At 39.2% G+C, this 15,176-nt stretch overlaps 2 protein-coding genes across 2 annotated transcripts; both read right to left on the bottom strand.

Moving 5' to 3' along the window:
- Positions 1-8,796: 8,796 nt before the first annotated feature.
- On the bottom strand, positions 8,797-11,673 carry LOC308125496 (uncharacterized protein). Its single transcript, XM_080489310.1, has 7 exons — positions 11,467-11,673; positions 10,961-11,105; positions 10,743-10,856; positions 10,490-10,634; positions 10,252-10,400; positions 9,883-10,022; positions 8,797-9,802 (listed from the first exon to the last, which is right to left on the bottom strand). Exons 1-7 carry the CDS (start codon positions 11,606-11,608, stop codon positions 9,621-9,623), a joined length of 1,017 nt encoding a protein of 338 aa, XP_080345436.1. The 5' UTR covers positions 11,609-11,673; the 3' UTR covers positions 8,797-9,620.
- Positions 11,674-12,169: 496 nt separating this feature from the next.
- Positions 12,170-14,983, bottom strand: LOC308125497 (uncharacterized protein). Its single transcript, XM_080489311.1, has 7 exons — positions 14,718-14,983; positions 14,477-14,621; positions 14,121-14,234; positions 13,884-14,028; positions 12,748-12,896; positions 12,477-12,610; positions 12,170-12,377 (listed from the first exon to the last, which is right to left on the bottom strand). Exons 1-7 carry the CDS (start codon positions 14,821-14,823, stop codon positions 12,235-12,237), a joined length of 936 nt encoding a protein of 311 aa, XP_080345437.1. The 5' UTR covers positions 14,824-14,983; the 3' UTR covers positions 12,170-12,234.
- Positions 14,984-15,176: the final 193 nt, after the last annotated feature.

Here is a 15,176-nt window from a genome sequence, read left to right as displayed (position 1 = left end):
AGTACCCACCTGGTACATTACATGCGAAGCCTTTGGTTCAGGAGCGAATGTCTGAGGGTTTAAAAACAGTGCTGAAAATGTAACTTTTGGTCTCCTTGCTATTGTTTTCTTATGTTTTGCTTTCCAGTGTGACCATGTGATGCTACATTCCATGCATTTCATATGGATATATGTCACTCTAATTTGCTATTTGGTTGCCTGCATTTGTGCATCTGCATTGTTACCGTCATTGTCATTGTGAGTTCACATATTTCTTTTCACTCGAAGAGAAGCCGTAACAAAACAGCTAAACAGACCGACAGGCTGTTTTTTTTAAAGCACATATCATTTTGTAATTACTTCCTGGTCATTCTCTTCCCCTATCACCACATTTTCAGCTGTTATTGTCTCACTGTGTCTATCATTCCACCTGCGTTATCTTCTCTGAAATGTTTGGCTACTTGTTCGGTGGCGCACACAACATGGCGGATGGCGGTGTCCTCATTGTACAGCAATCATTTTGATAAATTACTCTGACCCTGCGTTGTGGTTCTACAAACTCTCCGAGACTGGAAATATTGCAGCAGCCCTGATGTTACTATAATCCCAAGCTGCCGTAAATGGCTCTCGTTTTCCTCCCCCCAATGTAATTTTCAGAGTGATGTAGTGAGAATAGTGAGGTTGTAATAGTGCAAAGCTTCATGGTCAGTTACTGTCACCATTACTGTGAGTATACAAAACATTTTCTATCCATTACTTAATTATTCATGATTCCTTATACAAGCCAGCGACCTGAATCTGACATGATTTGCTTTTACTTTGTATCTTCTAACAATAAAACACATTTTTCTATAAATATCTTCCTATATGGTTGCCAGTGGCGACTGGATTAACAACATGTATATAGACAAGGAGTTTTCCTCCCTGCATCTTAGGTAGGGCACGATCAGGCAGATGATATATTATACTCGTATTTACACATTTCCAAAGATGACACACTGAGTGCAGTGCAATTCAAAACACAATGAGTCAGTGTGACAATTGTGAATTCGTGGTCATGTCACTCTGTGACTGAAAGCCATTATAGATGTCTGTCAAAACATAAACTCACATCTTTTATCCCAAAATGAATCCAGTTAGTAATTTACACTCTGCAGGGAGAACCTGGCTGCTTCAGAGGAGTTCATCATCCTTGTGACTAATCCCCCCAATTCAACACATTAAATGCCAGTTATTGTAAACTATTCTCAAAGCAACAACGAGATTGTTCTGCATCATAATCTCTTTGTCACTTCTTTTTCTTCTGCCACTTTCAAACTATTTTGACATGAATGGATACTCCTGGATATCTTGAGTAATTACTACTGTTTGAATAATTTGAAAGGAACTTTGCATATGAAACAATGAAGCTAATTCGATCATTGTGAATTAATTATTCTTCAACAGGAATCTATAATTGAAATAGATAATGAACTGTTTAAGTCTTTCTAACTGGAAATTGTCTAATTTCATATCTAATGCCTCAAGTGATCCCCTGGCTCATCTTTTAAGTGAATAGCCTGAGGTATTGCCCTAAAAAAATAGGGAAATTAATAAAGTACGCAAGGTCATATGCCACAAGGTTTAGAGAGGAGCCATCCATTTACTGCTTCCAGGGACCGTCCAAGGTAAAACATGCTGCGGCTTCATATTTCTTTAAAATGGCATTTGCATTTTCAAGTGAAAACCATGAAAAGTGTTTACTTGGAGTTACAACACCTCATCTCATGATGTTTTCCTGCCAGCCGAGAAACTCACTAGACATACCCCGTTCAGGTCAGCATCTTTCTGTGTACTGGCTGACACACATGCATGTTCAGTTCGCTGGGGAACCCATTTACCTTCATCTAATGCATTTTGCACCTTGGCGGCTTCAATGAATCCTCCCCTAACCTTGCCTGGCTAAAAATAAATAGTGCAAAGAGGCAACACACACACACACACACAAACACACACACACTCGCACGCACGCACGCACGCACGCACACACACACACGCTACGTATACCTTTGCAATAACATCACATCCACATATTGGAAAACAACCTGTTTTGATCCCCAAAAAGAAAGAAAGCACGCTCCATCACAGACTTGAGCATCACATGTCTTCTCAGACAGCTCTTATGTAACAGTATGGAGAGCCCTTTAATCTGTAATTTGCTGCAATCAGGCCCCCCGGACCTTTTGGGTAAAATGAGTCAGATACTTGAAATTGATCCCAGAGCCGTACAATGATGCGATACAGTCCTTATTTTCTCTGTCCGAGCCCCTCATTTTGCCCTGTTGCTCAATATGAAGTCACCAGTCACCATCTCATTCAGGAATGTGCCCATCTTCTCACGTGATCCTGTAAGTGACAAGATGTCCGAAGTTTAGTCATATTATATTAATAAAGCATGAGAATTTGATCAATATCACTTGATTAATATTTCAAAACACCACTGGCTTGTCCAAAACAAGTCAGTAACCGGACTGTTTTACCTTGCTGCAGTAGCATTTGCATGTACATTAGAATGCCTATAATACCTGCAGAAATTACAATACTCTTCAATAGCCAACCAGAAACCTTCAGTAAAACTGGCTTTTTTTGGACTGGCTGGGGACATTGACATCTGTCGTCCTCTGTTTGTTATCTGTGTGAATTAACATATAAATTCTAATATTGTTCAGCTGTGTGCAATAACAATAGTAATAATAATGAGTAAATGTTCTATGATATGAAAGTTTTTTCTCTCTTGAGCTAATCTGTTGTCATTTTATGTTCATCATTTGCACAGAAAGAAAATGTGCTCTGATAATTTTCTGTTCTACAGACACAGTTTCTTATGGGAATAGATGCCTTTATTTAGGTCTTGTTATTAATTTGCGGTGCTTCAGGCAAAATTTACTGTCTAGCACCAAGCTAAATTACATACTGCACTTAAGGAATGTGGAGGTGATTGTATTGACATTTTGATACCAATTTCTCGGTGATAATGGCCTCTGAATTGAAACTCGATAACAGAAAGAAAAAGCAGACACCATTTAGAGAAACGGACCTGCTGAAAAGATTGATTGTGCATAACAGCTGGCTTTTCATTTTCCCCCATCTCATTGTTCTGATATATCCTGAATAAAATCGGAGTTTCTCCCACAAGCCCTAACGAATCTTGTGCAAGTGACTGAAAATAAAAAAATGTATTACTATACCAGCAAAAAGACAAAAATTCTCGTCACGATTGATCGTCCTGCTAAATAAGTTCAATCTCTATAATGTTTACCCACATATATGTTTGTCTTATAATATGAAATAGTCAAGCTCGGATTAATACTTGATTCTCTAACAAAATGCGGCTGATGCTTCATTACTTCGACGGAGGAAGATGTTCTATGGTGGCAGGTCGTGATACAAACGTATCGTGACCTCATTTTAACCGGAAACATCACCAGTTGAGGTGAGCTGCCATCATGCAGGCAGCAGACGAAAGGTCCTACAAGGTAAACTAACATTTACATAAGGCTGCCAACACACAACAAATACTGCAGACACAGTCTAACATTGAAGTTTCTCAGTCTGGCGCCTTAATGTAACAAGCGGATAGACAGTTCACCACTGTAGCTGTATCATTAACCTTTCTCTCGCTACGTTAATTATTCAAATGACGTTTTGTGTCATTAATTATTCAAATTACTTTAAATGTAGTTGACTGGTAAAATGAATAAGTGAATAAACGGACCAAATCCATACGTTTTCAATGTCGCTTTTTTCGTCTCAGTGCAGCGCTGCAGCTGATCCCAGCTGACTTTGCGTGACACATGGAGAACATAAAAACTCTGCACAGAAAGACACCAGAGCCCGGACTTGAACTGAAGGGGTTGCTGTGAGGTGAAAGGACTACTGCATACTTATGAAGGAGTTTTCATTGGATTCATCAGTTTACTTGAATTTTAGACTTAATTTTAAGAATTAAAAAAAATAAATTACTATTTTTTTGGGCTGCTTTCATCTCAGAATTAAAAAAAAAAAAAAAGTTGTTGTGTTAATATAACGTAGTGAAAGTGTTTTTTTTTTTTTTTAATTTTAGCACTTTGTTGATGTTGGTCATGGACAGTTCTCATAGTTTGACACATTTTTTCATGTTTCAAGGCTGCATTCTCAAAATGTCTGTTATGTTTTTTTGGATTCTTTTTTTCACCCTCAGTCTCTTCTGTACAGGTAGCTTTGTTCCTTTCAGCTTATTAAAATGCTCCTCACCAAACAATGATGAGCCGTGGTCCTCTTCCACTCTTATTTCCCTGTAATTCCTCCTTGAACATGGGAGACCTGGGTTCAAATCCCACTTCGGGCAAGGCATTTGGCAAAAAGACTGTAGGTAATCTTTTACAGCAGTGTGTTCACATTGAAAGCAGTTCTACATAATATGAATTTATAGTTTTACAGTTAACCAATCTATTAAAAATGTAATAAATGATCGGCAAATAATATTCTTTACAGTTGTAATTGCTTTTAAAGAATCTTTACTAGGAAGGATGTATTGTTGGAATTGGCAATCACTGTAAAAGGGAGTCAAAATGTCTAAGCATTTCAGAAGCAGTACATTTTTATCTACATCTGTGTAAATGCACCCCATGTATACGACGTATCAACTGAAGGAATCTATTAGAGTTGGTCAAAGTCCATGAAGGCACATGATGAAAAATAAGAACCAGGAGCTGAAATTATAGAGAAGGAAAGTCTCTATAAACATTTCACAGCTTGTTTTCATGGCTCCTCATCTGTTCGGCACTTCAGGCTGGATATAAATATCTTGACATGCAAGTAAATTAGTTTTCTTTCTTTATCAAAATCCTTTAAAGAGTGCTTCAGAACCATGTGCTCTAAAATCAGTACACCCCTAATTACGACTATAAATTAAGTCTATATCTTTTGATTAACATCAACATGCTCCTTGTTGGTTTGCCTGTGTTCCTAGAAGACATCTGTCAATGCTCATCTGTACTATCGGAGAAGTACCAACACTAATTAAGCAGATGTAGTTAAATAAAACACACACCCAGTTAAGGGAATAATTATTCCTACTGATTTCACAGTTTAGTGTGTGCTGTCCCCATATCTGGACTGAGTGGGTTTGCCTTAAATATGGAGCAAAAGGAGTCAGGGATTACCAGCTAATTACTGTAACTGTGTCATGGGATTAATTAATTCAGAGCATTTACATATATTCTAATTGTTTTAGCCGGCTAATTGGCATCTCTGTGCCGCAGTTGTAGAATTCAGGACTGCTGAAGTTTGTTTGTTTGCAGGGAAAGAAAATATGTCGGCTGTTTGTGTTGCTGTTGCTCCATTAGACGTTTTGGAAAGCACGCACCACGCACTATGAATGCCAAAAGAAAGTAATACATTCAAAGTAGGCTCATCGCAGTGTGAATCCATTATTTAATGTGGTTACTGTAATGAAAGTAGGACACATGCTTGTGTTGTCTTTTGGTATTGTTGCACTTTACAAGTCTTCTGACATCGATGATTAAAATCTAAATTGCATTTAAAAAAGTGGAAAATAACTTCATATGAGCACAAGTGAAAGCAAAATTTGCTGAATAGTTTTTGACGTAATTACTGAATCTGTTCAATTGAAAACAAATCATAAAAAGTCAGACAAGGTTTTTCTCGATCATGTTTTCATCCGCTGAATAATTCCCTTTCCCCTTTTCGTCAACAAATCAAGCAGATTGGGAGTGAAACATTTTAGATCATGCTCCAAGCAAATGTGCTTTTCCAATCTACGCTCCAAAACAGCTGCTAACTCAGCTAATCTAACCAGAGGAAACTAAACAATCACTTATTCTGGCCACACGTCACTTGATTGCTCTTTAGCGCACCCTGGAATCATACTCGTATTAAGTTGTTTACCTTCTACTATTCACTTGTTATATTATTTAGTTTAGCACTTTTTAACTTTTACTTGCTTTTAGTCATTTGTAAATCGAACACGGATTGAGGTCACACAGAGGAGAAACGTTTTAAAAGCTTTTAGATAATAACCCCGAGGTCACAGTTCCAGTTCGCTGCAGGTAAACCTCCACTACAGTGAATGCTCCCACCAACAGGCTGCTTGTTGATTCCCAGTGCTGAAGACCACTCATTAAAATGTTAAAGATAATTGATGCTCATCTGTGTAGCCGAGCACGGTTTAGTATTCCAGGCTAATTTAGCTGTACCCTGCAGAGGGAAGGGACTGGAGTGGGAGGACAACTTGGCAAAAAAGGTAAGACTTCTTTTCCAAACCAATCTCTTCTCTGCATAATTATATGAATTAAATTAATTGAATATGCACATTTGCATATCTAGGTTATTCGTCTTATGGAGAAAAAAAGTCTTTGGAGAATATAGAAACAATTAAAAGGTTGCCAGACAGTGAAATCCCCCCCCCCCCCCCCCCCCCCCCAAGCCTTCCCCTCGTCTGCCTTTTCCCGCCGGTGTTTCACTCCAGGGAGGATTTGGCCTCCGCACTCCGGAGGAAAGATGTGATAACACCGCGGTGCAATATGTGCGGGAGTCACATCCATGAAGCAATTTAATGGACTTTACCTGACATCTTTAAATTACTTGTAGGTATTTATGAAAAGAAGAGAACAATTTGTTTTGCCAGAGAGGGACTAGCTGAGATTAAGTTCTAAGGGAAATTGGACATTTTTGATCTGATACTGGCCAGTAAATGGCCCCGCAGAATCTCATTTTCTGTGCTTGTCTGTACTTTTGCTTCTACATTGTAAAAAAAATCTAAAAAATAATGGGACCAGAGATGGAACTTTTTTTGTGAATCAACTAAGCTGCTGATTTAGGTTGTCAAAAGACAAAGTGACTATTCGAACAGACTGCTCATTAAGAAGTTAGCTTTTTAGTGATTCAAAGTTTACCCACATAAATTGTATTATTTCACTGCTTCACAGAAACAGATTTGTCACAGCCCTGCTGTTATATTTTCAAATTTTGTCTTCTCTGGTCGTTGAATTTCTCGTCTCCTCTCCTCACCGTGGTTGAATTTGTATGTTTTCAGGGTCGCCCATCTCATCTTTCTAAGATTCTTCTCTGAGCCAGTGTTTGCTTCTGGTGCTGCTATGGCATGATGCAAATTGTTTTTGTTTTTGGCTGTCGTCCAGCTTCACATCTGGCTTCATGTGTTCTGCCCTGTCCCTTCTCTCCTCACATATCCTGTTGCTTTGTCCTCCATGTTTCGCACTTTGATTACTCCCATAATGTTGTTAGTTACTGTTTGCATATAATCATCATCCTCAGTCTTTTTGTTGTATCGAGTATCATTGATAAATTAGATAATTATAATAATCACATCCGAACAGTTTACATGAACTTCAGAAATGAGATAACTTAATTGCCAGCTTCCATGTTTCAGACATTTATCGAATGTCTTTCAGAGCACCTACAGTTAGATTTTCCTTTTGCTTCACATGAAGTTTGTCTCCAGCAGTAGCTGCTGTGCATTATGTGTGTTGTCTTTTGTCTTCTGTTCACATTCTAACTAGGTCAATTCTCTGTTCTATGATTTTGCTTTACACATGCACAGATGTAAATGAATGAAACAAATCAAATAAATAGGAATGCATCCATAAACACATTAAAGTATTCGGAAGAAATCCTATTTTTTTCATCAGATTTTTCATATTTGGATAATTACCGTTACCCGAAGAACTTCCTGAATCTGAAAACAAACCATATTTTTTAGAGCACATGTAAAATGAGCTCATTGTATGTTTCAGTCTTTCAAAGTCCATTCAAAGTCTATTCGTGCTTCTTTAAAGCTTTATGTTTCCCCCAAAAGGGAGAAACATTTCAAGATATTAGAACTCTGGAGATACTAGAAGGCACCATTAAATGATTTCAGAGATGAACTGATTGTCGTTGCACACACGCACATACGCACGCCACATTAGAGTCACTAATTAACCTGACAAGCATGTCTTTGGATAGTGGGAACAAGTAGGAGTACCTACAAAAAAAAAATCCCTGCAGGCACACAGAGAACAATTAAACTCCACACAATGTCTACACGCAGCATCAAATATCAGGGAACAGTAACATTCTTGCTTTCAGGAAACACTCCACCTCGGTATTAGCCTGTTTCGCAAATTATATGACCAATAGTTTGAGGTTATAACATAAAAACATCATATTTCTGTATATTTTTCTTCACGATACCAATGATGTTTGAGTCAAACTACAGCAGAAAACACCCATAACAAGCCAGGACCTTTTTTTTTAAAGACCAAAAGAAACAGCTGCATGTGAGTGAAAGACTCCATCAACATAAATGTTTTGGAACGCAGACTTTCTGCCCGCCGAAATCTTTGCATCGCTAAATTGTGCTGGTGTGATTTGTAATTAGTAATTTTCCCCCCATGTGTGCTCTAACTCAACCTCGTTTGGCAACGGCCCTGAAAGCAAATCAGTTCTGGATTATAAAGCTGGAGATAATAATGTTCAGCAAAATTTCCTCCAGATGAGGCAGTCAAACAAATTGCCAGCGTGAGTTAATGATCGGGGTCACCAACATCCTCCCACTACAGAAGACCCTTTTGCAATCCGATATCTGTGCGTAAACATTGAAATAACACTTCACTAACACCAGCGGAAACAAAAAACAAACTAAATTACAGTTTCTAACTGATTTGTTGCACATCGATCAGTGATTCACATTTGGAATTAGGGTGAGAAGATGTTTTTGCCCCTCTCTCCCAGAGCACAAGTAAGTGTGTGTGGAAATTATGGACACGCAGCCATTTTGCATTTAATTTCTTTATTTGTCCTGACGAACAAAGCCACACCGCAGATGGAGATAAATTTGCTCAGCTGTGTAGTGGTGGTCAGCACGACCATCTATGAACACATTTATTGAATCCCTATTGTCCTTTTAGCCAGAACGCTTTCATCTGGCGCTCAGTTCTTTTCAGCTCAGAATCCTCATCAAAGGTTGTGCTGCTCTTCCCCGGCAGCCACTGGCCATGTTTGATATTCCATTCTTTAAGCTGCATCAAGAAGGAGGGCACTTATAAACTTGAGCGTGTGTGATTATCTCTGCTGTGTTACACAGTGAGAGAGAGAGAGAGCGAGAGAGAGAGAGGGAGAGAGTGAGGGAAGGATGTATGGGTTCTCACTTGCTCTGCAATATATTGCAATTATTTAACTTTATTGTGTTAGATAACACAGCTATTTGTTTAGTTGATTTGATGTCACAGGTCAACTCATGTTGAATTTAAGTGGACTTCATGCATTTCCACAAGACACAAATATGGCCTTAAAACCAGTAAACCTATACACTGGACCTTATTCCCTGTGTTGATATTGCTATTATAAGCTTGGCAGTGTTTTTATTAATGAAACTGCTCACAGAAAGACCCAAAGCTTGAACCACTGTGCCATCTTCAGGCACATCAGCTCCAGCTTGAGCAGCACTTTTTCATGTGAAGTTAGTGTATGCTGCCCTCTTCTGGTCACTGGGATGAAATGCAAAATGAGGTCAGTGGGTGAATGGGAAGACATCAAATCAAGAAAGGTAAAAAGGTTTTTAAAGTAGTTTTAACTTTTAGGTAATGCTTTTTCTCCCCCCATTATTTGTCTCTGTAATGTCCGATCTGACTCTTCATAACTCCTTCCTGCTGGCAAACTGTCTCACATCCTTGTATTTTCAGATTGTGTTTCACGGTGGGAGGCTTTCTTGACTTGTCTTCATACAAGCACACAGTCATCAGAACAATGAAGCTCATGATGGTCATCAGAAGCATCAGGAACCCTGAAGGTGAAGATTTCGGGGTGAATTCACAGGAGAGACAAAGAGTAATGTTCATTTTAATCTTGAAGATGGGATCTTACCACAGTAGACTGTGTTTGAGGTGAAGCCATGGAGAAGGAAGTTTCTGGTGAACATCGCACCCAGGCCCAGGATGAGGATTGGATAAACGGTGAACGTATAGTGCATGTACTTGGTCAGCAGGAAAGTCTGTAGGACGAACCTAAGGAGTGACATACAGTACATTTGACGGTTTGAAGGTTTAGATAGTTTTGCTTGCATCACAAAACACAACAATAAATTGGGCTTTAAAGTGCAGCGATAAGAAGAACATTTTTTAGTTTTAATAAACAAACTGAAGATTGGACAAGTAGATAAAAAAAGGAAATGGAAGAATTAAATCTTTTAAGTGAAACTCCTTCAGAAACAGGAGATACTAAATGAAGTCTTACCAGATGATGACGCAGAGGGAGACAATGTTGAGAATGATTGTGCTGACCAATGGATCCGACACACCAGCCTGGTACTTCAGCACCACCCCGAGATCCACCGCCGCATTCAGGAGAGACCACCAAGCAAACACTGCCAGCCCATTCTGAACCTGCCACAAAATGTAAAGCACAAGTTCATATAACGATAACACAAATGCTACGGCATGAAACTTTACTGGGATTGAATAAAGATCCTGACCAGATAACGTGTAAACGAGATGACGTTTGGGTTGTTGATGGTGAGCCAGGCTTTGTGCTTATAGAGGTTGGAGTAGGACATGCGGAGCATGTAGAAGCTGAGCGCCGGTAGAATCCACCTGACTAAAGCACCTGCAAGTATATAGCTGGAGAAAGAGGATTTATAAACGCTACCGATGAGGTTTAAATCTTCAAATGTATTTAAATGTGTAAATGTTGCCGTGATGAGGAGTGCTACTGTGTAAAAAACCTACTGTCTGTCCCATAGAACCATACTGTACATCCTTGCAAGAGTGGCTATTGTCCACAGGTGGTAAAACACCGGAGAGTGGATTTCTGGATTGCAAGACTCCGAACCGAAGACATTTCTACAGAGCGAAAGAAAATACGACATCAGCAGTTAGTTGAGTCCGACCCTTGCACACTACACTTTAATATAGGACTGATAAATGGATAATGTCACTGACAGTACCTTCTACAAAGGCTGACCACGCCATACACAAGCCAGGCCTTGGACCACAAGTCAATTATGATCCAGTACGATTCGGACCACCAGTCCAGGTTCACCTCCAGGGTGAAAGTGTCTGACACATTCCTCACTGAAGTCTGAAACAGCGCTGGAGGTTCAGACAATAATGATGAGTAGATTCATGTAATCTAATAACTAATAAACGAATGTTGTTGTTTTTTTTAATCTGTTTTTGGTGTTTTGTTTGATTCTCTTATGAAATGTTTTGCCTTCCTGGTTTTATGACTTGATTACATTGGCCTCCAGCCAATAAACAGATGGCAAAAAAACCCACTTTTGACGATGGCTGCAAAAAAAACTGTTCTTTAAGAAGTACAAAAACATAAAAAAAGATTTGAAAATCACTAATGAATTCAAACTATAAGATACAATCCAGGTAAGCCTTGAATTCTGCAGGTTGGTTAGATTTTTTCACCCTCACATCACCACTGTGGGCTCAGGTTACTCACCATTCGGTACACTACTGTCCTTTGCCAAGAAAAAGAAGCACTCTGAGACCGCCTGAGTGACAACCGCTAGTAAGATGCTCCCAGTGTGGAACACCGTGTGCTGGTGGTTATTTTGCGGGGAGAAAGACATCCTGGACCTCATCGTGGTGTCTCAAGCAGAACTCAAAGAACTCTGTGAGACACCACTGTTTATAAATGAAGGACTTTGGATCATCGTCTGAACTGTGCACTTTTATCTTCAAGATTAAAACTAATCCCTGCTGTCACTCTGTGTGTGTGTGTGTGTGTGTGTGTGTGTGTGTGTGTGTGTGTGTGTGTGTGTGTGACACTCCTTGCACACAACTGTACACCTCACACAGTTTTTGCTGAGTTAGTTATTGCTAAATCATCAACAAGTAATCTTGCATTTAGTTATCAAATTACATAATGTGAAGTCTTTCAATAAAGCGTTTACATTTTTTTAAATCCTCATGTACATTTGTACACTTGCTTTTCTGAACTCCTTTCTAAACCTTTTTTTTTTTTAACACACTATACCTGTATTGATACAATTTTTTCATTTTATTTACAGCTGTTTCTCTTCCTCCATGCTCTCATCATGAACACACTGACTATTCATCCATCTTCTGGCTTCATTCAATTAAAGGTCATGGGGGAGCTGGGCTTAATCCTTCCAGAAAATATTGACACAAAAACAATCCTTATGAGTAGTACATTTATTGACCAAAGAACAAATACAAAAAAACAACAACAAAAAACAATATTACTTCATAGAAAGATCTTCCTTTGTGTCAAGGCTATTTCTACTGGAGACAAACTGAGTTCAGTGAAAAGTGGCCTTTTTTGATGCTTCCACGAGACAAGGACTGTTCGAATCACAAGCAGGAGGCAGGAAATAGCCAGAATGACAGCTGAGGAGGAAGAAGAGATGAGATATGTGCATATGAAACAAAGAGCAGCATACAGAGATGTTTAATCAGCCACTGCACTGTGTGCAAGTGTCAAACTACCTGCAAAGATGTAGGTCTGACTCTCAGAGGAGTCGGAGTTGCTCAGGGTGGCTGTCAACCACAGGATCACCACAGGGTAGATGGTCACGATGTAACGCACATGCTCATCAAGGAAGAAGTTCTCTAACAGAAACCTGGGAGCACAGGGAGCCAAAGACAAAAAAAAAAAGAAAAGAAAAAAAGATTTGGGTTTCCGCTGCACATGTGTCATCTCTTGAGAGGAGAAACTCCAGCAGAGAAATGACAGAAGGCAGCAGGGAGCCAGACTCACCAGACTAACAGCTTCATCAGAAGCAGCAGCAGTGACAGCCGCGCACACTCGCATCTCGGCGCCTCTTCCTGATGCTGTAAGTATATCGTCAGGTTCAGCACGGTGCTGAGAGAGGCCCACGTTGCATACACTGCCAATCCATTTTGCACCTGATTCAACACAATGAAATACGACTTCAAAGGTTGACTGATTAGCAATGCAGATGGCCTGGAAACACTGAGTTATTCACAGCATTTAAACCCAAGTCATACATAATAAATATCATCATCCAAGGACCTATAGGTTTGAAATTCATTACCATGAAATAGGTGCAATGCCATATAATTGCTAACAATAGTTCAAGAAATTGTAATCAGAGTTTTCCTGCATGTCTTTTTTATTTCATTTAATTTGATTATCATTTTTTTTTGCAAGGAGCAGTATGCCAGATGCACAGGTTGGAGTCCCACAAACCTCTGCTTCTTATTGTTACAAAACACATAAATTATACGTGTTTTCAAAGGTTAAAAAAGAAGCCCTAAGAAGAACATAAGAAAAAGCTGTATTTTGAACACTCAAGTTAAAAATCAATTTTCACACTTCAGCTTTGAGGCTCGTGAAAACAAATAGATGACTTCATGATGTGGGATTATCTTATTTGTACTATCCTAGATGCAATCTATTTGAAAATCACAAACAATTCATGATGCCAAAAAACGCCTATCACTCTCAGTAACCTATCCCTCTTCGGTTATATTTCTAAATTGTTAATATGTAGCTAAAATAGATAGAAAGGGTTTAGGACATGTTGTTCTGCACATGTTTGTATATGCAATAAGGAAGTGCAAAGAAAAGTTGAATCCACACTGATAAAGGTCAACAATGAAATCTGTACTGGATGTGTTATGATCCTATTTAAACTGTTTAAACAATCTTTGCTCAGAGCCAGAGCACCTTAGATAGTAGTAAACTCTGCATTTTACAGTTTTTACAACTCTTCACACACTCTCCACTCTACTTCCTCTTGTATGTAACACGAAGCGAAAGGACCCCCCCCCCCCCCCCCCCCCCCCCACACACACACACACAGAAAAGTGAGAACACTTATAATTCTAATCATGTTTGCATGCAAAAAGTTTACAGTGATTTAAGTTTACCAATATTCTGAATATCCAGAGGTCTTTGCTGTGGTATTTGTTCAACCAGGCTCCATAAACCTTCAGTCCTTGACATGAGAAAAACAGGATCATGTGAGCGGCGAGCATCATGACTATTGAAGTTATGAGCACGTGCAGCAGCAACCTAGACAGACAGACAAAAAAGCAAACATGTCAGCATCAGGAAATAATAAAGAAATACTGTTGGAAAGGTGTTCCGAGTACTTGTGCGCCTACTCTTTGTCAAACAAAAACAGCCATATGATGTTCAAGCATGCGGTGACGATGATGGAGACGTGAAATCCATACGGCAGCACTGCCGGTGAACTGTACATCCAATCAAAAGCGCTCCTGCGGGAAGTGAGGATAATACTGATGTGATCATGAGGCAAAATATACCACAGCAATCAAAACATGTCACGCACAAGTGAGAGCAATCTGCAACATATAGAGAGAAGGGAGACTAAATTGCCTCCATACAAGGTGGGGTGATTTTGGTGAAGTAAGAAATATATTCATATTTGCAATGTGTCAGCTATCTAACACAGGTTTTGCGTTTAGATTATATATGAAAGTACAGCACCACAACTTACCTTCTCCAGAGCCCAAATAGAAAATATACAAACATGGCAAACACCCAGAAATAGAGGAAATCCCACATGTAGAAAGCCCACTGAGCGGGAGTGATGGGCGTCGTGTACTTGAGTGTCACAGCCTCTGGGCTCTGCCTGAAGATGCCTGTGTTAAGAGAGCTAATTATTCACTCTGTAGCAAAGTGTCTGTGAAACGTGAATGATTTGATCAGAGGTATTTAAAAAAAAATAAAAAATTCACCTGATTTCGCTCCAAATCCTGCAAGAGATTTGATGACGAGTGCGACAAGAAAGGCAAAAAATCCAATCAGCATGAGTACAACGCGTGTCGGGATGCATTTTGCCATGGAGATGATGTCAGGGCGAACAGCCACAAAATGATGTTTAGATTAAAGAAATAGAAGAAAGAAAAAAAAAGGCATAAATAGAATCATTTCTAAGTCAGAAGAGCAACAGCTCAGTCTACACTCACCCACATGTTAAGAGGTTTTCTAATTCGAAGACAACAAGTAGAACGAGATCAAGTCTGACTCATTACAAGTTTTCCTGGTGTGACGTATTTTATATTGTGTCACTGAGTGACCTTTTTATGACAGTACTGTGACAATCTGTTATCTCCACCTGTCATAAACAGCCACCGGTTCAGCACTTGAAATAGGGGTAAAGAGTAAAGACTGACCTAAAAAAAGAAAATCATGAC

The sequence above is a fragment of the Lipophrys pholis genome (assembly GCF_963383615.2).
Source record: "Lipophrys pholis genome assembly, chromosome: 20".
In the NCBI taxonomy this organism is placed as follows: Eukaryota; Metazoa; Chordata; class Actinopteri; order Blenniiformes; family Blenniidae; genus Lipophrys; species Lipophrys pholis.
This window is presented reverse-complemented; position numbering and strand designations above follow the sequence as displayed.